General features: G+C 41.0%; 1 protein-coding gene across 4 annotated transcripts in view; it reads left to right on the top strand.

The window, feature by feature from the left end:
• JAZF1 (JAZF zinc finger 1) overlaps window positions 1–27,681 on the top strand; it is a 332,085-nt gene that overhangs the window by 164,055 nt on the left and 140,349 nt on the right. For all 4 annotated transcript variants that reach the window (XM_079152575.1, XM_079152578.1, XM_079152576.1 and 1 more), the window contains one exon: window positions 20,151–20,223. In XM_079152575.1, the coding sequence (XP_079008701.1) occupies window positions 20,151–20,223 (73 nt within the window). The remainder of the gene's footprint in view (window positions 1–20,150; window positions 20,224–27,681) is intronic.

Below are 27,681 nucleotides of genomic sequence, written 5' to 3'. Positions count from 1 at the left end.
AGAGAAAGAGTTCTGACTTTGGAGAGGTTGAATCTATCAGGAATATAATCACTTTAAGATGTATTCATCTTTTTACAAGATGGGAAATCTAAGGCAGAATCTACCACGTAGGTCCATGGAATGCTCTGGAGAGGGCGTAACCTTTGCTGTGGACTTTGAAGAATGAATGTAAAGATGATTACAAAGAAGTGGATAAAGCCAGGCTTGGCAGTGCATGCCTGTAATCCCAGCAGCTGATGGGGAGGCTGATGCAGGAGGATCATGAGTTCAAAGCCAACCTCAGCAACTTAACAAGACCCTGCCTCAAAATAAAAAAGGGCTGGGGATGTGGTTCAGGCATTAAGTGCACCCGAGTTCAATCCCTGGTAACAAACAAAAAGTGGATGAAAAGGTCTTCCAGGTAGTAGGAACAGTGTATGTTAGAAGAAGAAATAGAGAGAAATTCAGCTACCTAGAGTGGTGTGACACACCAAGGAACGGTGAGGCACTTGGGACATGGCATCAGCCGGACCCTGAAGGAACAGGGCAAGTGACACTGTTAACCTGGAAAGAATGACAGCTTGCAAGGGGTTGCCACCGGAGCTGGGGCCCCAAGTGGAGCGTTGCAGGCACTGCCCAAACCGCGCCTGTCTGGGAGGGCGTGGAACAGGCACCCAGCTGCCCACTCCTTCACCCTGTCACATCCCGTGGTTCTTCCCATGGACTGAACCCAGCCAGGATCCAGTGACAAAAGCTCCACTAAATCAGCACTTGGGGGTCAGAACAGGGCTGAGAAGGGCAGATGGGATAGTCAGAACAAAAAGTTTGCAAGTAAGCCAGGAGTACCCAGAGGACAAGAGGAAGCTAGGAGTTGCTGAGTGTAGGGGCAGAGTGGAGAACTACTGAAAGATAAGTTTGGGAAATTTGTTGATGGAGATAAATTGTAAATGGTCTTCTATTTTTACCTAAGTTCTTTATCTTTTTAAAAATGTTTCCAGGGTTTGAACCCAGGGGCACTTAACCACTGAGCCACACTTCCAGCCCTTTTTATTTTTTACTTTGTTTTGAGACGGGGCCTTGCTAAGTTGCTTAGGGCCTCACTAAGTTGTTGAGGCTGGCTTTGAACTTGTGATCCTCCTGCCTCATCCTCCTGAGCAGCTGGGATGACAGGCATGCGCCATGGTGTATATCTTTAAACAGCCATGTGTGATAGTTAAATTTAATGACATTGATTTGTAATTTAGCAAGATTTGTATTTTTTAAAATCACTGCTTGGGCTCATTATTGCATCATAAAATCAATATGAGTTGTCCCAATACTTAAAAATGAAATGGTATCATCTGGGTATGTATAATAAAGTTGGGCAACATTTTTCTGAAATTTCATATTTGTCTGTAGGGGGCAGTGTGCTAGTTAAAATTTGAAATGAATATCTTAACTGTGGGTTGTAGTGAAAATGTTGGAAAAAGAGCTAAGTCATTGAGTATGAAGGCAGACTGACCAGAGGAGATGACAACTGAGTGACAGTAGACTCTCAGCAACTAACATTTTTCAAGTATAATCTATGCATTCCTTTTTAAAGCTAAGCCACAAACAGTGGTTTAATATCTTTATGATATTGGCTCTATGTCTGACGTATTAAGCCTCAAGTAAGCCGAGTAAATCCATCAGTCTCTGCCTTCTGTTTTCTGAAGCACAGTTGATAGTATTGCTTACCAAATCCTCATCCTTGAACCCCTCTGAGGAATCTTGAGATCTTGCTGTTACTTTGATAGTGTCTATTTTACTTAAACATGGTAGAGTGTGTTGCGTTTGGTTTGAATATGTGATCAGATCATTTAAATGTGCCCTGGTTGATAACTTGAAAGGCTTTCCTTTTATGTAGAAAACAAGTTAGTTGATAGTTTCTCATGAGTCAGAATGACTTAATAAGCTCAGCTGCAAGCTAGCCAGAAAGTCTCCCATTTCCACTGAGAAGATACATGGCTCTTTGGAAACTCTTTTGGAGAACTTTTTGCTGAAGGTCCATCTTTAAAGAAAAGAATCATAACTCAAATGTAAATGCACATTCTCACTAAGCCCAGGGATACAACCAAGTTCTTGACACAAATAGTTCAGGTCTCTATTTTATTGTATAGTTTGAGCCTTCTTTTTCCCATAGATTATTTGCCAGAAAAACTGAGTAAATATGTGGCTTATGGGGTTACTCCTGTGGGAGAGAGAACTCGGAAGCTAGCTTATTTTTGCAGCTGAGGTGGGGCTCTAGAGTTCACATTGCAGTGGCTCAGTTAAAATGTATGAGTCTCACCTCCAGCTTGTGATGGGGAGGTGGATAGTACAGGGTCATTATCTTCCTTTCCCAGGACAGGAAACTGACTTGCTAAAAGCTGTTAAGTTAGAAATGGTTAGAACCACGTCTAGGATCTCAGGTGTTTAAGATCAGTCACTCAAAAAATGTAATGGACTCAGGTGAAGTGACTGTTTAGCCCTCTGTCATGTTATGATTTTCATCCAAATTTGTCTTTTTTGTTTCATTTCTTCCAAAGCATTTCCGGTGCTTCTATCTTTGAAGTACTTTTAAAAATTTTGTTATAATTAGTTACATGATAGTAGAATGCATTTTGACACAGCATACATAAATGGAGTGTAACTTATTCTTCTGGTTGTATAGGATGTAGAATTACACCAGTCATGCAATCATGTATGTACATAGGGTACTAATGTCCCATTCATTCTACTGTCCTTCCTACCCTCATACCTGCTCCCCTCCCCTCTGTCTATTGCAAAGTACCTCTCTTTTTCCCTAGGCCCCCACTCCATTATTGTGAATTACAATCTGCATATCAGAGAAAACATTTTACCTTTGGTATTGGCTTATTTCACTTAGCATGATACATTCCATTTCCATCCATTTATTGGCAAATGCCAGAATTTCATTCTTCTTTAAGGCTGAGTAATATTCCATTGTGTATATGTACCATGGTTTCTTTATCCTTTCATCTATTGAGGGACATCTAGGTTGGTTCCACAATTTAGTTTGATGCCATCCAGCGGAGTCAATTTGGCACGGGAGACAAACGAATAGCGAGGCTTCTGGATTCGGAATGGTTTACTGTAGATTCAGGAAACCCGGGGAATGGAACCTCGAACCTGGAACCTCCAACCTCAAACCTGGGGCCTCGAACTTCGAACCCCAGCGCTCGAGGAGAGCCAGCTTATATCCCCTCCAGGAGGTGAAGGGTAGGGCTGACGCCAATTATGCAAAGATTAGGAGAGGAGCTAGCTGCCTTTACCAATCATGGTAAAGGTCAAAATGAGCAGGCATGATCAGGAGCACTCGGGAAAACCTGTGCACATGTTGTGTGCGCGGACTTAATTGGGTGTGCTTATGTTAATCAACTTTCTCACCGCCGAGGTGATCAAAGCAACCTCTGGCTGGCTGCCAGGCACCATCCCGGTGTGCACGGCATAGCCCCCAACATAGTTATTGTGAATTGAGCAGCTATGAACATTGATGTGGCTGCGTCACTGTAGCATGCTGATTTTAAGTCCTTTGGGTGTAAACTGAGGAGTGGGATAGCTGGGTCAAATGGTGGGTCCATTCCAAGTCTCTGAGGAATCTCCATACTGCTTTCCATAGTGGTTGGTTGCACCAGTTTGCAGTCACGCCAGCTATGTATGAGTGTACCTTTTCCCCTCATTTGCAACATTTATTGTTGCCTGTTTTCTTGATAATTGCCATTCTGACTGTAGTGATATGAAATCTCAGTGTCGTTCTAATTTGCATTTCTCTAATAGGTAGAGATCTTAAACATTTTTTCATATATTTGTTGACCATCCGTATTTCTTCTGTGAAGTGTTCATTCAGTTCCTTATCCCATTAATTGATTGGGTTATTTGATTTTGCATGTGTGTGTTGAGTTCTTTATATATCCTGGAGATTAATGTTCTGAGGTGCTTGTGGTAAAGATTTTCTCCCTTTCTGTAGGCTCTCCATGTTCTTGATTGTTTCCTTTGCTGAGAAGCTTTTTAGTGTGATTCCATCCCATTTATTGATTCTTGTTATACTTCTTACACTTTGGAAGTCTTGTTAAGGAAATCAGTTTCTAAGCCAACATGGTGGAGATTTGATCCTACTTTTTCTTCTGTTTGGCGTGGGGTCTCTGTTCTAGTGCCTAAGTCTTTAATCCACTTTGAGTTGAGTTTTGGGCAGGGGGAGAGGGTTTAATTTCATTTGCTACATATGGATTTCCAGTTTTTCCAGCATTATTTGTTGAAGAGGCTATCTCTTCTCCAATATATTTTTGACACCTTTGGTATGAGATAACTGTATGTGGGTGTGTCTGTGTCTTCCTTTTTTTTAACATCTAAAAAAATTTATTTTTTAGTTGCCAATGGACCTTTATTTAATTTATTTATATGTGGTGCTGAGGATTGAACCCAAGGCCTCACACATGCCAGGCAAGTGCTGTACCACTGAGCCACAACCCCAGCCCCTGTTTGTGTGTCTTCTATTCTGTACCATGGGTCTATGTGTCTGTTTTGGTGCCAGTACCATGCTGTTTTTGTTACGTGCCTCTGTAGGATAGTTGAGGTCTGGTATTGTGATGCCTCCTGCTTCACTTTTCTTGCTAAGGATATCTTTGGCTATTTTGGGTCTCTTATTTTTCCAAATGAATTCCACAATTGCTTTTTCTAATTCTATGAAGAATGTCATTGGGATTTAAATAGGAGTTGCATTAAATCTACATAACACTGTTGGTGGTATGACCATTTGACAGTGTTAATTCTGCTTATCCAAAAGGTCTTTCTTTTTTAGTGAAAAAGAAAACTCTGGAGAATGTTCATAATGTCTGTCCACATGGAGCCTGGGGAGGGGAGTTTTGAGATACCTTTGCCTTCCTCTGTTTTGTTCTGAACGTGAAACTACTCTTTAATGGTGTGTGTGTCAGGGGGGTATTAAAAAATAAGAAAGAAATGGTTCATGCTGGTACAGGGTCCCATTTAGCTGGTCCACTTGTGCTGATTCTTGACCCCATGGCGATGAAGCTAAAACCAGCCAGGCCCCATATCAACCTCAGAGTCCAGAAATAATTTGGTGCCTCTATAGACATTCACAGTCAACAACACAGAACATTGTTGGAAAGCTTAGGAATGCCATACTCAACTGCTTCTGAAGTCAGGGGGCTGCAGAGTCCCATCCTTACGGTTGAGTAGCACCCAAAGAATGGGAGGCACAAGGTGAGAACGCCCAGACCGTGTGTGAGATGGCGTTGAGCCATACCAGAACAGGCGTTTTTTAATGTTAATATTTATATAATGCTTGTTTAATTTTTACTATAAAAATATTCATGTTCATTTATGGAAGAGATATCATAAAATCACCTTTCCATGTTAAAAGAAAAAAGGGGAAGGTAACTCAACCAGTAGAACACTTCCCTAGGAGGAAAGCAATTTAATTCAACAGCATCAACACTGAATAGTGACCTGGGACTCAGTGCTGTGAAATAAGCAAGTCATTTCTGCTCAGAGGCAGCAGGTGTGGCCTAACAATAATGCACGTTGAAGTCTGATAGGAGACCTTAGCTCCCAGTTGTGTGATTTGGGCCTTTTCTGAGCCTTATGTTTCTTCTTCGGGGGGAAAAGGGCAGGAGGTGTGTGACAGTTCCCTTGCAGGGTATTCATGAGGACTGCACATGGACTCTCCATATGGACTCCGCACTCAGTGATGGCAGTTTTATCTTTAACTGTTGTTAATGCTATTTGGGAACTATTGATGGTTCACAAATGTACTGGCACTGCTTTCAGAACTGACTGACTGAAATAATAGTAATACTTAAGATTTATTGCCTATTTACCATGTGCCAGGCACTGTGCTCTGTGCCATATATGGCTTATCTTATTTAATCCCCTTAATAACCTTGTAATGTGTAGGAACTATGAGTCACTGTCTTCCATATTAGAAAACAGACATGGACTGAGAAACTTCAAGTCACACAGAAAGTAGCAGATCATGCCAGTAACTGCCATATAATCTTGCCTATCCAATGAAATTAGAACTTAATTTAAAATATGCATCAGGAAGCCCAGAGTTGGCTTCCCAGAAACCCTTCTACAGAAGCTAAGATTGCCTGGAGCCATCTGCCAGGTGCCAGATAACTGAGAGGGACTAGGGACTTCCCCATGCCCAAATTCACATCATCAGCGAGATAGATCTGAGGCACAGCTCAGCACGGGCCCCTACTCATTAACAAGTAAAATGAACACACAACCTGCACAGAATTAGGAGCCATCAGTTCCAAAATAACAGACAGCCTTTGGCGCATGAGCTTGAACACTGTGCTCCTGGCTGCTGACTGGGCCCAGAAGCAGGGTATGTGATCACCTTGGGCCAGCCAGAATTCCTCAGATGGGACTTGGACCCAAGTAAGCTATCACCAGTATGTGCTTATGCCTGATAACTCTTAGACAGAGCCATCATGTAACCCTGTGTCCAGATGTGTATCTCTTTCTGTGGCTCTTTTATTTTTTAAAAGCAATGATTTGTCTTGCCTGGGAGATGGGAAGTAATGAAGGTAATTCCTCTTGCCAAATCCTAGATGAAACTAGCTTCCAAAATGCAGAACTAATGTGCTTGGTTATGGCCTGATTTCTTACTGAGGTGAACAATAGCACAGGAAAAACCACACTGGTTCAGGCCAATCTTACAGAAAGTTCTGAAGCCCAGAACTCCAGTTAAATAGGCTTATTAATTTTAGGAATACACTGAGAAGAAATCAATGACCAAATGGTTCCCAGGCAGGTATCTTAGCAGAATGCCTTTACTGAATAGATAGATCGCTCCCAACTTGAATTTGTTAGTTTTAAAAAATACGTGATGATACCAAATTGTCTACAAAATCACTAAGCTTAGCACTTTCTGTACAGCAGGTGAAAGAGGGGTAAAATAACCAGGGCCTTAAGTGAAGCCCAAATTTAAAAGATTTTGCTAGATGTTGGATTTATTTATAAAATCTTTAAATCACTTTCAATAATGTTTCCAGTTTCACAACTGCCTTTTTAGTCTGAGGATGTGGGAGATGCCAATTGACTTACTAACATTCCCAAGCAGTTCTCCATCTCTTTTCTGGTTTCTCAGCCTTCTCAGAATCTATAGTAGTAATCGTTGACTCCAGTTGCATGTTAGAGTCTTTGGTGATGGGTCCTGGACCTCGATCTTTTTGTTACCCAGGTGATACTCACATGCAGTTTTAGTTAACATGCATTGGTTTGGAGGCACGTACTGGCATAGGAGTTACTGAACCCAAATGAGGTGACGTCACTGATGGAATCAGTAGGCATCAGATCAGGTGTTGGGCCTATAGCACAGGAGTTTCTTCTCAGCATGGAGACCTATTCCAACTTGCTCAAAAGTTAGACCCCTGACTGCCATCTCTCAAAAGTCTTTTCAGGTTCTTGAGTCACAGAACATACAATGAACAATTTCTGTATGTTAGTGGAAAAGCAGGTATTTTTACATCAGATGACTGTGATTTGATCAATATAAGTCTCATCTTGTAGAGTATGATTTATTCGAGCATTGGGACCATTTTTCATTTTTGTTTTTTGGAGGGGAGGTTTCAGTGCTTAGGAACCAATACTTGACATATATATTTGTCCTTCTATAAATATCAACTCTTGACATGTTATAGTATGTATAGTTGACCTTCTATCAGCTTTTGTTGGCTATTTCCATCTTTTTAAAAAATTTTTCAGCTTTTTTTTTCAAACTTAATTTTGTATGTGGTGCTGAGGATTGAACCCAATTCCTCATGCATACTAGGCAAGCACTCCACCACTGAGCCACAATCCCAGCCCTCCATCTTGATTATTTTCTAGGACTGGGAATGTAACTCAGTTGTAAAGTTCTTGTCCAGCATGCCCAAGGCCCTGAGTTCAATTCCCAGTACCACAAAAAGAAAAGAATAAAGCATCCATCTTGATTATTTTGTGTATTCCTAATTGGGATTTACAATATCAACATTTTCTCCTCTAGAATCTAGGCTTGTCCTAAATTTATCTTTGGGTCAAGGAAAAGGGAAGAAAATTTTTGTTTGATGCAGATAGGAAAGATGTCACAGTGTATGTAGATTTTAGGTAAATGTGATGCAATGTCAGAACTGCCCTTTAAAGAAAAAGAATGTTTGGGGGGCAGGTGGGGGTGGCATGGGTTACAAGAAAAGAAGAGGAACAAATGGTAACAGATCTGCATTAATAAATATTCAGATTGAGCCCGCTCTGGTGTCAGTGTGTGTAGGTGGTGTTAGTACATGTAGTATCAGGTGATGGAAGTTGTGCATACTCTCATTTTTCACTTTAATTGCCTGCCTGAAAAAATCCTGACAGCTTCAAAGGTTACTGCTGGTCGCATTGTTCATAACTCAGAAGTAATCTGCATGTACGATTTGCTTCATTATTGCCCACTAATAACCAATTCTGGAGAAAGTCTTAAAGCGACCAAAGGAGCCATAATATGACATGATGGCTTTCTCCTCCTTTTTCTCCCACTCTTTAACCATCCCAGTGTAGAGTTAATCACAGATGCTGTGGTGATGTGGATGTGGTTTTATTCTGATTTTCTTTTCATCAGTTTTATATGTTAAACTCTTTGCTTTGTTTTTTCTGGATTGAAAAAAAAAAACTAACATGAAATATTTTGTGTTTCTTTTTAGAATTTTGGGTCCAACAAAATAAACTAGCACTCTAGATTTGATTTGGCTTCATATAACTGAGAAGCCTTTAAATAGCAATGGCTTATGTGGAAGAGAATATCTCTTAGTTTCAAAAAGACTATAGATAACGATGTCCAGTAGTGGTATGGGATTTCACACGAACAGAATCTGATTGAATTATTCTGCCATGTGTGAGTTCTAGTTCAAGATTATCTTCTAGCCAAAGTAGATGCAGGAGCTCCAGTCATCCCTTCTGTCACCCTTAAGGAAAATTACCCTAAAGAAAGATAAGCTTCTTCCTTTATGGAAGCTTCCTTGAAACCCTGTATCCTACTGGTCAGGATTTAGTCACATGGGTATACTTGGCTCAAGGAATACTGGGAAATGTAGTCTTTATGACAGACAGCCATGTAGCTAAGCACTGTAAAGAAAGAAGAGGGAAATGACAATTGTGTAACTTCAGTTGTCCCTGCTACACTTATTTGAATTTTTAGATTTTATATGCATCATTATGCCACTGATTATAAAATGGAGATAATCCACAAGAGTACAGATATTAATTTCAAAACTGAAGAACTGAGCAGTACTTACACTTAACCAATTGTTGATTTAGTCCTCATTTTCATCCTCAGGTAAAAATACCATCTTCATTGACATTTTACAGATGGAAAGAACCTGAAGCTTAAAGAAGTTACACAGCTAGTGTTGAATGAGGCAGTTGGACTTCTGTGGCATTGTTACCTAAGCAAGACCAACAAGAGGCAACATGAGTTTCAATGAGAGGACAATTACCATAATAAGCCTTGGGGATTCAGATACCAGATCACCTTAAACACTGAACTTGAAACTCATTTGACTTAATCATTTTTCTCCCCAAGATTTTATACTCTGATGTTCCATTCACTTGGTTTTGAATGCAGTACAACCTCAGGCCCTTCTTTATCCCTGCTGGGCCTAGGAGATTCTCAGCCAATAAGTTGACTGAGTTACATGATAACCAAATTTTTAATCAGGGTAGTTAATTTTTACTGTATGACACTGTTTTGTTTTGAGGGACATGCTCTGGTTCAATTGCCTGTTGGAATGTGTGGTATTATGATGGAATCCTTCAGCATTTCAGTTCCTATCTGCATCCTGAGTCCTTTATCTTTCCTTTCTCTTGGGCTCTGACTTCTTGGTTCTGTAAAATGTCTTACCACACATCAGAAGCAGACCCCACTTTCTTGTCTACCAAACTGTTTTCACTTTCTAGTTCTGTTCTTTTGGTAGTACACTCCAGTCTATAACATAAGAAAAATTTATTTCCATTTCCCCATATTTCTGTTTCCCACTTTCTCTCCCATCCTCCATGTCACTTTTGGTTATTTTCTAAAACACAGATCATCTCAATTTATACCTTTCTTGACTCTGCATTGCTTATAGAATTAAGACTGAACTTGGCATTCCAGCCCTTCCATGATGTGACCCACAGCATTTCAAGCCTCTTAAGGAGAAACCACACTGGTTTTCTTCCCAGTCCCTGCTCTTTTCTGCTCTTTTTCTGCTCATCTGCTCAAACCTTTTTTTATTCACACTTACCATTTTCCCACTTTTTCTGACTGCAGATTAGTTCAAGGTACTCTTAAATTTTTCTTTAAAGAAGTGTCCCTAATTCCCAGAGAGTCATGTTCTATTTCTGGAGCTGACGGGATATTTCTCTGTTGCTACACATCATAATCTATGTTGGATTATTGTTAGCTGGGAATTATATTCATCTATCTTGCTCTGTTGTGATCCTACTGACTTAGAATTTCTCCTAACCAATGAGCACGTGGCAGGAACTCAGTACATCCTTTTGGAAATGAATCCAGTTGCTTTGGTTGCCTTCTGACTAAACTTCTTGATTTAGACCACAGACTAGAAATAATCTTCGAGAAACAATAACTCATTCCTCATAACAGTCACGAAGCTCTTACAGCAGGGTTCTCAACCTTGGCACTGCTAACGGTTTAGGCCAGGTGATTCTTCAGTGAGGCAGGGTTGTCCTGTGTGTACACTGCAGGATGTTTAGCAGCATCCCTGCCCTCTTCCCACTAGATGCCGCTGGCTTCTAGGGAGCTCAGTGTCTGCAAACATTGCCAAATGTCCCCTGGTGTGGGGAGGGAATTGCCTGTGGTTCACAACCCTGACGTATCTCTACTCTGTAACCATAAATTTTGGCTCTTCAATTCTCCCACCTTTTCATGGCACCCAAGATTTCACCCCGTGCTCTCAAACTTAATGTCACACTTCAGTTTCCCACCCTCACCTCTGAATGATTCCCTAGGTTGTCTCCCTTCAAAACTTGCCATGGTCCCCATTTATCAGTAAAATCTTCCCAGATCAGCCCCATCTGTGCTCTTTCTCCATGATTCTAAATTTTGGACCATTTTGTAGCATTCTGAACATCTGTGCTTGACCATCTGCATTTTTTCTCCTCAGTGTGTGTACTGATTTGCACGTAGGTCTGTGTTCCTCTCCTGTCTGAGTCATTGCTGTCTGAGCTTGATGCTTATCTTTGTGTCCTCTGTGTTACTACATGTGCAGGGCATTCATTGGGCTATTCATCATACATCATAGTGGGCACTAATTATTGACAGAGCTCTGGACTTAGGATTTATTGCTTCTTAAAGAGCTATCATTTTAGTGGGATAAGACAGATTTGAAAATAATACATGGTATAACATGTGGTTGAAGTAAAATATGGGCCAAGGCCTTAGAGGATGGGTAGAATCTCTTTGAGCAAACAATGCCAGGCAGAAGGAGAGAACGCCCCCCTTTTGATAAACAGATACTCCCAGCTTCAGGAGGGGAATTCAAGAGCCCTGTTTTCCTGCCTTCTCTTCTGTCACCTAGTCTCACTCACCAGCAGCTGTCTTCTCTTATACATACCTGCCTGTATGAGCACAGGAGGCAACTTGATAGGCTTTCATATTACATGCTGCTTGGATCCATCATTGGGTTTGTTTCTGGGGAAAATAGGCAAGCATACATGTATGCACACGTGTACACATCGCACGCGCCTGTGAGATTAGATGGGACCAAGTTTTGGCCTTACTCCAGTTTGAAAGAATTTTGTTGTTGTTTAATCCCAGCACCCAGGTTTCTAGGGCTGCCAGATGCAGATGGGAAGGCTATATTCTTCACAAAGATATGTAGCGGCCAGCCATGATGGTGTTTGGCAGACTGTTATGGTTTGGATGTGAGGTGTTCCCCAAAAGGTCATGTGTGAGACAATGCAAGAAGGTTCAGAGGAGAAATGATTGGGTTGTGAGAGTCTTCACACAATCAACGAATTAATCACCGTATGGAATTAACTGAGTTGTAACTGAAGGCAGCAGGTAGGGTGTGGCTGGAGGAGTTGGGCATCGGGGGCGTGGCTTTTGGGTATTTATTTTGGATCTGGTGCATGGCGTGTCTCTCTCTCTCTGCTCTCTGATCATCATTGAACTGCTTCCTCCACCACACTCTTCCACCATGATTTTATGCCTCAGCTCGAGCCCCGAGGAACGAAGCGGGCTGTCTAAGGACTGAGACCTCTGAAACCACAAGCACCAAATAAAGCCTTCCTCCTCTGCAATGATTCTTGTCAGATCTTTTAGTCGTAGCAGCAAAAAAGGTGATAAAACACAGGCACTCTCATCACAGGTAGCTAGGTGAGAGTTTAGGTGGACCAATAATGCCTTGTTGCCAATGAACAGTAAGGATTAGTGTCATTTTCGGAGATAGAGGGCTGCACAGCTTATACCTAGAGAAAAATTTAAGCAGTCACCAATGACCATCAGAGCTGGGTGAATTGGGAAAGAGTTAGTGTCCTTGTCCAAATAGTCTGCTTCTGATCACTTTAACCCTCTGGCCATGCCAGAAGTAAGGAAGGCTGCAGCATGCTGGGTTTGTTTATAAGTCAGCCTCCTGGAGCATTGTCCAAACAGTGCTTGGTTGACTCATGTTTATTCATTCACTTGTGGCAGGAAAACTCAGGCTACAGATGTGAACATGAATGCTTTTTTTAATAGATGGTGTTATTGTGTTGCACAGCGTCCCCGACTTTTTAGATATTTAACTCATAAAGTTTACGGCAGCACTAAACTGCATCTGGATTTCACATTGAATTTGGGAAGGCAAGAATCTCACTGTAATTTGCACTGACTTCCCTGTAATGGAAATTATGGCTTGGAAGAAGTTTCAAATGACGTGTCTATAAACTAAGGAAAAGTTGATCTGTTCAAAGGCTGGTCACATGCAATTGTAGCCTTTTTTTTTTTTTAAAGCCCATTGCCAACAAGAAATATTTATTTCAGCAGCTGAAATAAACTAGCCATGAATTAAAAGTTGATCTATGTAAATAGTTGGTTCCACAAATTTAGTCTTAGAGTGAAAGTTGCAACAGAACTCTGCTAGGCTTCTAATAAAGCCACAAAGGTTGCCTGTATGGAACCCAATGCTGCATTTGGGCGGTTACGATGAGTTGACTTTACAGGATGAACTGCCTTTTTAGTGATCAAAAAACTGGCTCAACAGGACTTGAAGAGGGCTTCTTGTCCCAGTGCTATCTGTTCTGGGTTGGTAAGGAGGCAATTTCATATAACCTCCAGAGCCTCCATTTACTTGTCTTTGTTTTGTTGTTTTGGTGTGAGGGATTGAACCCAAGGTCACTTAACCACATCCACCCTTTTTTAGATTGTATTTAGAAGACTGTATTTAGAGACAGGATCTAGCTGAGTTGCTTAGGGCCTCGCTAAGTTGCTGAGGCTGGCTTTGAACTCACGATCCTCCTGCCTCAGCCTCCTGAGCTGCTGGGATTGCAGGCATGCGCCACCACGCCCTGTCTTATTTGACCTTTTCCTATTTGACTTTTTTTTCCTCGTGACTGCCAGCCACTTCCTCCTTTCCCTCTTCTTCCCTACCCTTCCCGTTTGTCTGTCTTTGTGTGTCTTATTCATGGTCAAGACTCTTCCTCCAAAGTCTGGTGATCATTCCTTGTGTGTTCTTGGCTCATATGTTAGACCCGGGCAGTAAAAAACTGAGAGGCATGATGGAGCTTGTTGACCATGGACTTAACTGAAGATCATTTCATTAGGGAATCACCAGATGTCAGCATCTGGCAGCCTTTTCTCTGCACCCATTTAAGTGAATCTGAGGAGAGTCCCGCTGACGGGCTGCCAGGGCTCTTGGGAGCAGTGAAGCAGGCGTGTTGCCCCCATAACTCTGTTTTCAGCCCTGTCCTCTCCCCCTCTCCGCTCCTCCACTGTATTCGGTGTCCTGCGTCAGAGTTCCTCCATCATCTACCTTTTAAGCCTTGCCTCCTTGTCTCCTTCAGCCCTGACCCTTCTCTTTGTCTTTTGCCCAAGCTGGCACCTCCAAGTCCAGAGCCTCTCAGAGATTGTGCAGGAGGATCAGCTCCTGACGCTGGGTCTCTTCCTTTGCAGTCACTTGACATTGGAACTTCATCTACATACTAGTTCTCTTCCTGTTTGGGTTTTCCATGTTCTAAAACCCAGGCTGGAATCACTTGTCTATGCCTCCTTTTTATTCCCTCCTTGGTGAGTATATTCCTTTGTTTCCATATTTGTGGAGGCTTGAATGTGAAGGAAACAAATGCCTTTGAGGAAGCTGCCTTATTAACACAAAGTCTTCAATTTTCTCAGAAAACAAACTTACCAGGGTATCTGCTCCATCTCCTGCACACCAAGTGCTAAAGAGAAACAAGTTCCTCACCTCTGAAAAGTGTGGCCAAGGAGAAGGACATTGCCAGGTAATGTCCCTGCAGTGGCACAAACTCAGTGGTGGAGCTTGGAAGGAAGAGCTGCCTGGTAAGGAGGAGAGTGTGACAGAGTCTACCCAGGATGCTGTAGAAGGCTACTCCTAACAAACTCTTAAGCCCTGACACTTTTCAACTTAAGCAGCTGGGGGAAGCCCTCGAACAGACTGTGCCGTCAATTATTATTGGAATAACGGAATGATTCCTAAGAAAGGGGTGTATCCAGCCCAGACCTTCAAAAATCACTCATCTGGGCTGGGTGGGTGTTTGTCTCTCCGGGGCCTTCCCACCCACCCACATCCTCTCAGGCCCCCCACAGTTGCCGTACATACTTAGTAAAGAGCTGGTGTTCGGAAGATCTGGAATTCAAAGGTCTCTCAAGGGGCATGATGTCACATCTTCCCCTCCCTGCTGCTTTTCAGCGGGAGATAGCTTGTTGCTGGTAGAAGCCTCGTTAGCTTTGCAGATGCACTGTGACCAGTTTCTTAAATTGCAAGTAGTTCCAGGCATATAAAATATAAAATCCCAGCAAGGTATACTAGCTAAAGCATAGCCAGAGCTCAGGAGCTCATTAGCTTCAGCTGACCCAGCAGAGAACTCCAATAGAGTTTACAGATAAGCTTGAAGATAGAACTGCACAAACTGTGTTTGTTAGAAATACTGCAAACCCAGATCTTTGCTTGCCTTGGGCTTCCATGTTGGAGATGGCAAAGATGGTGAATGTGGGCCTTAGGATTTGAGCAGGGGAGCCAGTGGTGTTGAACTTCCCTCAGTTATGCTGTGCTTCTAGTTCCCGTGGAAAAGAGCTCCGTTCCTGGTTTCTGCCAGCTCATGTCCATCCCTCCCCCCTGTTGAGAAGCAATGGGAGATAGAATCCTGACAATTCCAGCCCTTGCAATTCACTTGGTCCTATCAAATTGAGAGTCTCTAAGATCACATGACCTGTGAAAGCTTCCACTTTGTGTGCTGGGTCTAGTGTTCAATAGCTCAGTTCTTACCACGGAGCTGTACATTTGTAATATTACCCTGAGTTTATAATACAGAAAACATGTTGCCACCCACTTTATAGGATGCTCTTTTAGGAACTTTGAAGTAAGCTGATAGTTTTTATCATTTGAGTACTTTCAAAAACATTTTATTTTATTTTTACAGACTGCATTTTGATTCATCGTACACAAATGGGGTACAACTCTTCATTTCTATGGTCGTACACAATGTAGATTCACACCATTCATGTAATCATACATAAACAGAGGGTAATACTGTCTGTTTCATTCTACTATTCCTACCCCCTCCCACCCCATTTTCCTACACCATCCAAAGTTCCTCCATTCTTCTCTTGTCATCCCCCTGGAACGCCACAACCGCCCCCTCCTTAAGTATCATCATCCTCTTATCAGAGAAAACATTCGACCTCTGGTTTTTTGGGCTTGGTTTTCACTTAGCATGATATTCTCCACCTCCATCCATTTACCAGCAAATGCCATATTTTTGTTCTTCTTTATGGCTGAGTAATATTCCATTGTGTATATATATATATATCACAGAGTCTTTATCCATTCATCAATTGAAGGGCATCTAGGTAGGTTCCATGATCTAGCTATTGTGAATTAAGCAGCTATGAACATTGATGTGGTTGCATAAGTGATGAATCATCTGGATGGAAGAGAAATGAGGAAAACAACTCGGTTCACAATAGCCTGAAAAAAAATAATAAAATACTTGGGAATCAATCAAATATATTTTAACATTTGAACTCTTTCAGCCTTCAGTCTTCAATCCACTTAAGGTCTGAGTGTGTAAGGGAGAAAGCATTCAGGGGTGGCTAAAGCAGAAATGGGGTCATAATCCGTCAATGCTGTGCTTGGCCCTACCCTGCCCTGCTGGAGAAGTTTGAATTTATCTTCCCATCACTTGTCCATGATGTAAAAGTGGTAGTGTTACGTGTGGCTGTAGTTGGCCACATTATAGAAATTGCCAAATTACCAACTTAAAGACCATCTTGTGGCTATGAAAAATTCAAGCATCTCTATCTACAGACCACTTGCTGAAGTGGCTTTTATGTCTGGACAGGTGTAGCCAATGTTCCAGTTCTGGCTAGGACAGAGAAGTATCTGGGAGATTGTGTGCTATGGGCATTCATTTCTTCTTAGAGTCCTGATGATAGTAACTTATCTGCAAAAATTTCCGAATGAGATGGCACAAAGTTGAAGAAAAAAAATTTTAATGAATTTCCAGTAGATAGAGTTTTCCAGTTTAACCTGATCTTGTTCCTTCCGTCCTCATAATCCTCGTGAGGAGGACATCATTGTGCAATACCTGGGGAAGCAGCCCTACTACAAAACTCCTAGTCTCTTGACTCTCCAGTCCTTTCCTGTACAGAGTGTGAAGCAAGCATCAGACAGTTACGTTTGTTGGGGAGGGAGAAATAATGAAGGCAGCTATTATACTTTTACTGAATGCAAAGTGTTTGGCTGTGTAATTAAATCCATAAAATGGTGAGTCATGATCACCCCGCAGCAGCCAGCCAGGAAGTGAATGACGAAGCTGGTGTTTATTTGGGACCAGCAGCTGATGCAGGTCCTCGAGGAGCACTTGTGCAGGCCTCTCCTGATTTGTGAACACAAGTGCCTCATCTCATTTTAAGAACTCAAAGTTTTAATGGATGTTCTAAAGGTTGTCCAAGGAAATATTTAATCTGAGAGAGTTTAGGCCTGGGAGACATCTGGTTGGAAATTCTGCTGTCTTGTTTGTTACCATTCTAGAAGGAGTCCTGCCCAAGGTACTTCTAGGTGGTCTTTTTTGTCATGGTGAAGGGTAGCATTTTGAAACTTCCAGAAGTCTGTCTCTCATTTATAATTTGATAAGTGGCCATAAGTCTGTCTTACGTTATAGAATGTGGTGAAGCGAAGAAAGAAAACAATTTCCCCAAAATCTTGTTTTAAAAAGGGAGTGGTAAACATTTTTGATTCTTTATGAAACAAGATTATGATGTAGCTTGTGTGACTGTCATGGACCAAAACCATTTATTTGAATATCAGAGAACTGCAGAATTTTATATACAGTACTGTCTTCTTTTTCCCAAAAAGATACTAGAGCTTTTTCTGCATCAGTCAGCTTTCTGTCATTACTATGACAAAACACTTGGGATAATTGCATTATAAGAAGCAAGGATTTTGGGCTCATGGTATCAAAGGTTCCAGTTCCTGGTCATTTGGTTCTGATGCTCTTGGCCCTGTGGCAAAGCAGAGCATCTTGACAGGGAGCACATAGCAGAGGAAGTGACTCATCTGAGGGTGGCCAAGAAACAGGAGGGGCTGAGTTCCCAACATCCCCTTCAAGGGCATTGCCCTAGTGACCTAGCTTCTTCCAACTAGGCCCCACCTCCTCAACGTCCCACCACCTCAGGCTGCTGACCAAGCCTTTAACACAAGGACCTCTGGGGAATATTCCAGATCCAAACTATAACAGACTTAAAATAGAAAAGAATAACAAAATGTATGTGTGCATATATCTGCACACATGTGCACGTGTGCACGCTAGTAAAAGAGAAATTAAACCAAGGTAACTTGGAAAAGAAGCATTTAAAATATTTTTTAAAATTGCGTAATTTGAGAACAAAGGAAAGCGTTAGAAGATGGTTTGTGGGAAAGCTGTTAGGATGAAAATCAGTTGCAGAAACATACAAAAGCAAAAACTATCATTAAAATGTTCATTGGCTTAACGCTTTACCCCTTTGTACACATTTTAGACTCAGACTTGTGCTCTTTTCCCCTTGAAATACTAAACCTTATATAATCGTGCCCTGTGCGTCCCTACTGAAGGAATGATTTTTAGTGAATCGAGTTTGGATCCCTGTCTCAAAAGCAAAGCTCCCAAATCATTAATACCTCACCTTGAAATAGAACCATTTTGTGAGCACTTGAGAAATTTCCCACAAGGACATTGCAATCATCGCCTTGTTCTCTCTCCCTCCTCTCTCCTCATTTTCATGATTTTTGTCTCCAGTCTCTCATTTCTTACCTCGTTAAGCACCTTGAGGACCTCACAGGATTGGAATGTCAGTTACCATTTGCACCCATGCCTGCCCAGCATGCCAATGTGTCATTTCTCTGGACAAAGCACCTTTACCTGTTAAGCATGGTTCTAATGACTCCTCTCCAATGAGTGTGTTCCTCTTGGAAAGGTGGATATGTGTTGGGATTAGAGCCAAGTTAGATGAGTGGAAGGGTTGTCTTTGAAAACTGTTACCCCTTAAAGAGGCTCTCTATGCGGAGCCCACTTGCTCTATGTCTAACCTGATTGAGGAACAGCTTCGATGCACAGGCAGTCGTGATAGGGGGAGGAAATGCTGCGTTACTGATCTGTTCTCATTTGTACTGCCAAAAACTCAAGACCCGACTTGATGGAGCCATTCAGAGAATCTTTGTCTCTTGTTTCAGAATTTGGCTTTTAAAGACTTGCGATGGCAAAGACCCAAGGAAGCAGGATTTCTGAATAGTGTGTCTCTGAAATTCTTGGCATAGGGGAACGATAAAGTGAACATGGGATTCTTAAGTTTAGCACTGAGAATAAAACTGTCTGTGCTGTCCAGTTTCTGCTGGAAGTCAGAAGCACTGTAAATGGCTTTCTCTGTCGTCTTTTGCTGCCCGCATTCTCTGCCGCTGGGTCTGCTCCCTTCCCCTGTCACCTGTTAATGCACACGGGGGTTACTGCATGTATCTCACATCTACCACGTGCAGTAAACACTTCCTGTGCAAAGGTGCTTGAAACAACATCTGTCATGACATCAAAGGAGGTGTGACTGCCAAGTGCAGCTGGAAGACTTCTAATAATGCAGTGCTTTAGATGAGGCTATAATGAAATCTGTGAAATGTCTGAAACCTTTTTTCTAGGAAAATAAGGGGTGGTCACCTTCCTCCCTTTGTTATTATATAAACATTGTTTTGCATATATTTAGGCAATAATTTCTCTATGTGAGAAGCTTGAGAACACGTTCCTGGTTGTGAGAAGTACGTTTTTGGCGCTGTGCTAAGAGAAGCGCCACTGTGGAGCGTCGCCATGGTGTTGAATTCTGCCCTTTTGAGTGGAAAAGCCCTCTGGTGAATGTGCTGTTTGTTGACTCTGAACCAGTATGAGAGTTTCTGATTGAAAGTCTAGAAAAAAAGTTATAATAAACTCATTATACAATTAAAAAGCAGAAGAGCTGTCCTCCAGAATATGAATCCAAATTCGAAAAAAGTGTTCAGTGAACGAGAACAATGCTCAGTAGATTTTCAAATTGATGGAGCTTTCCAATGGAAACTAATTTGTTCCAGCATTGAAGTGAGCATAATTAACAGAGACTTTCTTTCTTAGGCCGATTAACCACCGAAAACCATGCCAACATTGTAACTGTAAGCAGTGAAAACCAATATTTATGAGGGGGATTGTGCAAGGGTTTGGGTGACAGATGGGCATTTTATCACTGTTGATGTTTGGAATTCCCTTGAAAAGTAATGCAATATCTTGTTATTTATGAATGAATGAACAAATGATTGTGCTTTGCTGACTGAGTTTTCTTTAAAAAGAGGTATTCTAAATTAATCTTTTTCTCTGGTTAGCCTCTGTTACTTTATGTTAGGGAGCCTCATATATTCTGATGCAAAACCTGAAAAATTGTAATTGTGTTTTTATTGCAGATACAGATCCTCGTGTTTTAGAAAAACAAGAATTACAGCAGCCAACCTATGTCGCTCTCAGTTACATTAATAGGTAAGCCGTTTTCAGAATTTATAGCAACCTCATCTGCCACTTATTTACCTTTTAAATGCATATTTTTAGCCAAGTGGGGCAAAAATAATGCTTTCAATCTTAAAAATGTTTGTATGAGATTATTTTAAAGCAACTTCTATATGGAGTTTTCTTTTCCTGTATGGAGAAATAGAATTGTAGTCCTGTGCATATGGCTAAAAACATGACTGATTTATAAGCTCATTCTGGAAGTATTTTGTATGCAGAGTTAGAATATGTTCTTTTGACTTCATAGGCAATGTGGGAGATTAATGGATTTATGTTTGAGTGAACCTTTTAAATCCTGGGGTGAAGAGGTACTTTATGAATTCAAAACATGGTTAGAATATCAGAATATATCAAGATATAACAAACTGAAATAATTTAATTTCAGAAATTTAGTAGCAGCTCATCTTTTAGTAAAAAAACATTCTTAGCAACTAACCCCATCTGTATGGAATAACATGAGTTTTTACTTAAGTGTGCGAGCCCAACTTTAGGGAACCATTTTGAACTTGATATATCAGGTCTAAAAGAAGACTTAGTGTTTCAGCCAACTCAAATAATTAAGGAGACAGTAATTTTTTGGAGAGAACTTGAAATCACCTTAGGTTAAGAAAACACACACTCCCAAAGCGAAAAAGACAAAGTAAAAGCAAAACTAGTTTTTAATGAGAACAAGAAACTCTCTGCTCATAATTCAGCACGTGAATTTCTATTGATTGTCCCTTTTATATAAGGTGAGGAGTGTTTGCAGTCTCTTGGTAACAGAGTTGAGGTTTAGGGCCTAGAGTGGAAAGTTGGGAATGAATTATCTGTACTGTTTGATTTGAGTGCCTTTTTAGGAAACTTGTTCAATTCTTGCCCAGATAGAGCTGTGACTTAGTCACTTGTGCTCAGTTTGAAGTTCTTCTATGAAGCATATTTTCAAAAGGATTCATAATATAAATATATATAATATAATACAAATATATTTGCATCTCTCTCAGATTTCCTTAACAGTATTCCCAAGAAGTGACATGAGATATCTAGTTTTTTATTACTGTGGTTTTTTTAACATGTATGAAGTAGAAAACCTTCAAAATCATATCAGATACAAATAAAGATGTGTGGTTATCTGGATTTCTCATGGAGCCTGTGTTTTCAGTAATCAGCAAGGTTTTTGAAAAGTCTTTAGTTATACCTTAGACATATTAATTTTTATAAGCCCACTAATATTGAAGGATAGGTGAATAGACATGTAGAGTAATTGTGGTATTGAATAGAACTTTTAATAGTGTAGCAGGATTTGGGTAAATTGTCACTTGTTGTACGTACAGATTTGTGCAATATTAAATCTTCCTGCTTATTTTTTGGAGTTCGTTTATCCAGGCCATGACCAATCCAGAACATCACATTGGACCTGGATGTTTTAATCCCTCAAGTCTCTTTTAATCTGACACAGTCCTGTGATTGAAAATGATTTATTAAAGAAATGGGCCAGTTGTCCCATAGAATGTCCCCACCCTGTTGTTGTTGTTGTTGTTGTTGTTGTTGTTTTCTTTCTCAAGGTGCTATTTGGTGGTTTCCTCTGTGTTCTGTATTTGTTGTAAATTGCAAGTTAGACTTGGAAAACATAGATCTTGAACTGGATATTACATTTAGACACCTGAGAAATAATATGATAGATGGAGTCCGAGCTGCTGGAGAAGTAAGCATATGTAGTGGGCCAGTAATTCACTAACGATCTTTTGGTGAGGAGGATGTGTGAAAGGTTGCCCAGCTTAACAGATGCTTCCTGGGGATCCCTCTGTGGGCATCGGGCATGCTCCCAGCATAGTACTTATCACACAGTAGACACTCTGGGTATTCGTCAATGGTAATTAAAAGATGAGTAGATGAAAGAACCAAGCAACTGACCTCCATGGAGGGAAGATGTGCTGGGGGTCTTCTGGACCTTTGATAAGAGAAGAGAAATATGGCAAAATCCAGATGAGCTAGTACAAATTCAAAAGGAATATTATGAGTTAGGTAATATGAACAGCAAAATGTTTGACAGCAATATCCTGAATATAGTACTATTTCTTTAAAAAATTAAATTGAACAAATAAGAGGTTTATTTTTTCTTGAACCTCAGGGAAATAAATTCTAACTTTGCTGAGCAGTGAAGACAGGGAAATGATTAATATTTCTTTGTTCATACATCTGTTAACCCCAGTGGACATCTAGGCCTCCCAAAATTAAGATGAAACTTCCTTTGGCAATGACATTGACTAGTCAATCATCAGAGGGCTATGCTCTTTAACCTGGAGCTCACTTTCTGGATTATTTAAAAGAAGATGAAAGTAGTTGTGTAGAAGTGATTGCCTTTATTTAATTATTTTAAATTGTTATGTACTGTGTAACATAATACGTTGAAAATAATATTTACAAGTAGAAAGGGAAAATCTTTGATTCCTTAAAAGCAGATCTGTTTAGTGAATGACTTTCTGGAAATCAGCTGGATTTTGGATTTTACATTCAATCCACTGCAACACCAGGTGTCAAATAGCCTCTGGAAAACTTCATTGTACGCTTGTGAGAAAATGAGAGGGTGGGAAAAAGCAAATGATAATACCCAGGGGTCACTGAGTTCAAACCTGCCCAGGTAGGCTCCAGAATCTTAACTGCTGTTATAGCCAGACTTGTTGGGATATTGGAAGGCAAGTATTCAATAGGAAAAGTAGGAGGAGAATTTGGAAGACTAACATTGGAAAGGTAAGTTAGGACAGCTGGGCAGGGGACAAAGATGTAAAAATAATACGGAATAATTACCATGCCCTAGATAACTGGAGATTAGCAACTTAATAAGAGGAAACAACAGGAACAGCAGAAGATAAAACACTGAGAGGAGAAGGAATTCCTGTGTGATATATGGCTACCATGGATTTGGGTTGAGTATGTAAAGTGAATCCTAGCATAGCAAGCCTCAGGACTGTGGGGAAGGGAACCCTCACATCTGCAGCCGGTAGGAAAGAATGGGCAGAGTACGGGAGCACAAGGAGAGCATCCTCTACCATGACTCATCTGCAAGGTAGGGGACAGGTGACTGCAGGGAGAAATCAGGTGAGTCTCCTCAAAAAACATGCGGAGAAGTACAGGCTGCCCCAGGTGGTTCCTTCAAGCTGTTGTTGTCTGACTAGTTCAGGCATCCTACTGAGGTGACAAGGTAGCTTATTAATACTTGTGACTCCCTAGAAACAGATAACTAAGACAGGATAGCATACATGACCAGGCTCTTTATTATACTGTGTTCTTTTTTTAAATTTTTTTTTTTTTTAGTTGTTGATGGACCTTTATTTTATTTATTTTTATGTGGTACTGAGGATCGAACCCAGTGCCTCACACATGCTAGGCAAGCACTCCACCACTGAGCCACAACCCCAGCCCTATTTTGTGTTCTTTATAAAATGTTCTTATTAAACAATATAAATTGGAATTTCCAAATCAACTTTAATTTTTAAAATATATATAGCATTTGGTATAAAATGTAAAGAATTATCATGCCTAGACAATACCTATTACTTGCAATAGGATACTGAGATTAAGGTTGGGAAATCGTGAATTAAAAATTATCTCCTCCCCTCTGCTTGATATGCATTTTAAATCTCTAAAAGGAGCAATATAATTCTCATATGTACCTGATCCTAGGGTGCTTTTTTTTTTGAAGGAATTAATGGGACCAGTGTTCTAGACACATCAATTTGGGGTTGCTAGAGTGATATCACTTCCACCCCCTTCCTGAGTTTCCCCAAGGAACCCTGAAGCGTTTTATGCAGATGGCTTTCTATTTTTTTTTTTTTTTTCTGATTCAAAGTGCAGAATTCTGTCTTTTTTCTCAGTTAGCTGGGAAAGAGGACAAAACTGTGCCCAAAGGCACAAATTTGGTCACCTCCTTTCGCACCTTTTTTAATGGTGATTCATCTACTTCTCATATGCTGATCAGACATCGAGTTGCCTTCTATTAAAAATGAAGTTTTTTCCCTCAAAAACCATCACTGCTTTTTCCACACTCCTGAGTTATGTTTCTATTTATTTCAGAAGTAGAACAAAGCAGTGGTTTAGAGTAAGCAGTGCAATTAGATTGTTTAAGTGAAAGTCCCACCTGCCGTTCCCAGAGCTGTGTGACATAGTTGGCAAGTCTCTACCTCCATTTTCTCACCTCTAATGATACCTCCTTTATTGTGAATATTTAATCAGTTGGTGCATATAAAGCACTTGTACCCACACCTGTGACATAGTCAATGCTAGGTTAGGAAAAGATCTTTTTATTCTCTAGATTCTTCTCATGGTGAGTCCCCTTTCTCTACCAAGTTGCTGATTGGAGAAGCACCTGCAGAGGAAGCATTGCTTTGGAATGTGGCCAGAATAATTTCCACCAGGAAATAAGCTCCTTGAGGACAGACATCTCCTATCTCCCCTAGCTGTGTCAGACCCCAGAACAGCGTCTGCCTCATTGTGGACCCTCATTAAACATTTACCAAAGAACTGAAAATTTTGTTTAAAGAGAATGAGTAAATGGATGATTCTAAGAACCATATGGATACTTCTGTGAGAAATCGAGGTGCCTCTACTGCCCACGTGTGTTAAAAGACCTGTTTCCTTGTAATATCATAACCTTGTTAGGAATGAAAATCAATGCTATACACTTTTATTCAGCATTCATCTGGCCTGCATCATAAAAATGTGCTCAGTGATGGCTATTCTTAGTTGTCCTACCACAAATGAGTAGGCAACTGTATGAGATTGTGGTTTTCAGGCTCCAGGTAATAGGTCGGAGAAGATCGCGATTCCCAAGAGAACGGAAGTTTAGAGGGTAAGTGCCACAGTCACCCAGCTCTCACCGTCTGAGGAGGATGTCCTCACTGTAGAGCAGTGAGCAGAGCCCAAGCAGACCATGACAGTCTCACTGTCCTGAGGAGGCAGAAGTCCAGGTCCGGGCAGCTAAGGCTACTGTAATTGTGTTTCTGTATGTATATGTGTTGGGGTAGGAAAGGACAACTGGAGATAAGAGAGCGGTGCAGACTTTCTAGAAGTCTGTATGAGGGTCCTCCATAAGTCCATGAGTGAATGTCAAAGACAAGCTGCAACAGGGGTGGGAATGGAATAGAGGGACCCTGTGACTGGGCCACATGGAAACTTCATTAGTACCTGGTCTTCTGACTGATGGAAAGACCTCAGATTAGAAGTAAGGACTTTGTTCTAGAATATGGCTTGCTTTAGAGGTACCCCAACAATGTCTAAAACCAAACCTCCATCCCATCCTCAGAGGAGATAGAATTTGCCGGTGAGTCCTGACAAGCTAGAGGTCTTAAACGTTTGGGGTTTCCAAATATTTGGTCTAATAAAGTATAAATTGAGGCCAACACAAGTTCAGTCTGTAATTGAACTGCCTACTGGAACAAAACTCCATAGTCTTCATGAGAATGAATTAGATATAACGGTGTCTAATGTACAATAAAAATTGCTAGACATGAAAGAGAATCTTCCCTTAGACAAGGGAGAGAAAGCAGTCAATAGAGACCTTCCCTGACATGGCCATGCTGTTGGCTGTTGGATTTTAGGAAACAAAGACTTGAAAGCAGTCATTAGAAATGTGTTCAAGGATTTAAAGTAAAAGTACCCTGAATAAGAGGTTGTTTTAAATGAAAATAAAATCAGTCTGGATGCTTTTTTTTTTTTTTTTTTTCTCCTACCAGAATGTGAACTATTTAATGAAAGCTTTCTTCCTCCTTTCCACTTTTCTTCCACTCCAAAACCTCATCTAATCCTCCCAAACTCTCACTCTTGCTGTTTCAGTTGGACTCATTTTTGCCAGATTATAGTCAGTCATAGCCTCATAAAAAATGTTGTAATTAGCAGAGCTTGCACTGGCCTTCTTTTTTTATACAAACAAGCCTGAAGCGTTTGATTTTGTTTTAAAATCTAAAAGCAGTGGGGTTTTTTTTTTTCTTTTTTCACAAAACCACCTGTTTATGGTCTTCTGAGAGCAGTCATTTATTACAGTACCAAACACACTTTCCTATTTTCCTCCTTTGTCTACTGAATCTGAAGTTCTGCACACCCCAGGCTGAAGTTTGTGGCCTAATGCACACCATAAACATGTTGCATGCTGTTAGGTCTCAAACACCAGACACTGTGCTACCATTTTCTTCGTCTATGTTTTTATGGACATCAGTTGAAACAAAGCTGAGATGGCTGCCTGCCAGATTTTCCTTGTAATATCTCTAACCTGATTTGGCCTGCTCATTGTGTTCTGCAAAGACCATGTACTCTTGAGGGAAACTGGGAAGCTAGAAAGAGAGCCCTTGTGTGACATTTTGGCTTGCTCCAACATAATTAGGTTGTATTGCTGGCACAAAACACGTGGTAGGAGAGGTGAGGCTTGGCAGTCGGGTGATATGATTCACTTACTAGACACTGGGCCTCTTGAAGCCCATAGAGTTATGGCTTGTTCCTGGGGCAATCAGTGTTTTAGACAGGTTGCTTATACAACTTAAATCACATCAGACCACTTTTTTCTTTTCTTTTTTGTACCAGAGATTGAACCCAGGGGCAATCCCAGCCCTTTTTATTTTTTATTTTGAGACAGGGTCTTGCTAAGTTGCTTAGGGACATCAGGCCACTTTTTAAAGTCTCTTATGTTCACACATCAGTATTTATGACTGATCTTATGTCTCTTTGAGACTATTTCAAAGCTACACTACATTTTTTCAAAAATCTTCAAATTTATTGCAGGCCAATAACAATCCGTGATGCTAAAACCATCTAGAAGCAGACTTTGCTTTCCTACTTTCTCTGTGAAGAAACCCATTTCCTGAACTTTATCATAAAGCTTAGCTGCTCCTGGTTAGGATAGACTGTGATTTCCCCGTGGACAGTCTCCAGTGCTTCCCCTATGTCCTCTTGGGCACCATACTGGCCTTGAACTCTAAGCCTGACCCTTTCTGCCTCGACTTGCTTCTAAACTCAAGCTGGCAGCTGGTTATCAACTTTGAATTTACCAATTAGATTAATTCCCTTGTCCCCATTACTTTACCCCCTCATTATCTCCAATCCTCAGCCTCAGATAAACCTAACACACACCGTTCACCTTGCCGCTACTGAGGAGCACTCCAGAAAAGCCCAAGGGTGATGGATCCCACTGCAAATACAACCTTTCCAACCTCAGCTGGACCCTTAGGATCCGCCTGCATCCTTTCCCTTCCAGTTGAAACCTGGCTGAACTTCACCCCCCACCCCACAGTTCTCAGGATCCTGAAGGCAACCCCACGGCCTCCGCAGCAGGTGCTCCCAGCTCTTGTACTAAGAAAATAGAGGCCATTTCTATGTCTGGTTCCAACTTCCCTCTTTTTCATCTCCAGATCTTTTACCCATGTTCTTCTCCTTCTTTGTTCAAAGCCATCGCCGTGGCCGGCCACA

The sequence above is a fragment of the Sciurus vulgaris genome (genome assembly GCF_902686455.1).
Source record: "Sciurus vulgaris genome assembly, chromosome: 8".
In the NCBI taxonomy this organism is placed as follows: Eukaryota; Metazoa; Chordata; class Mammalia; order Rodentia; family Sciuridae; genus Sciurus; species Sciurus vulgaris.
This window is presented reverse-complemented; position numbering and strand designations above follow the sequence as displayed.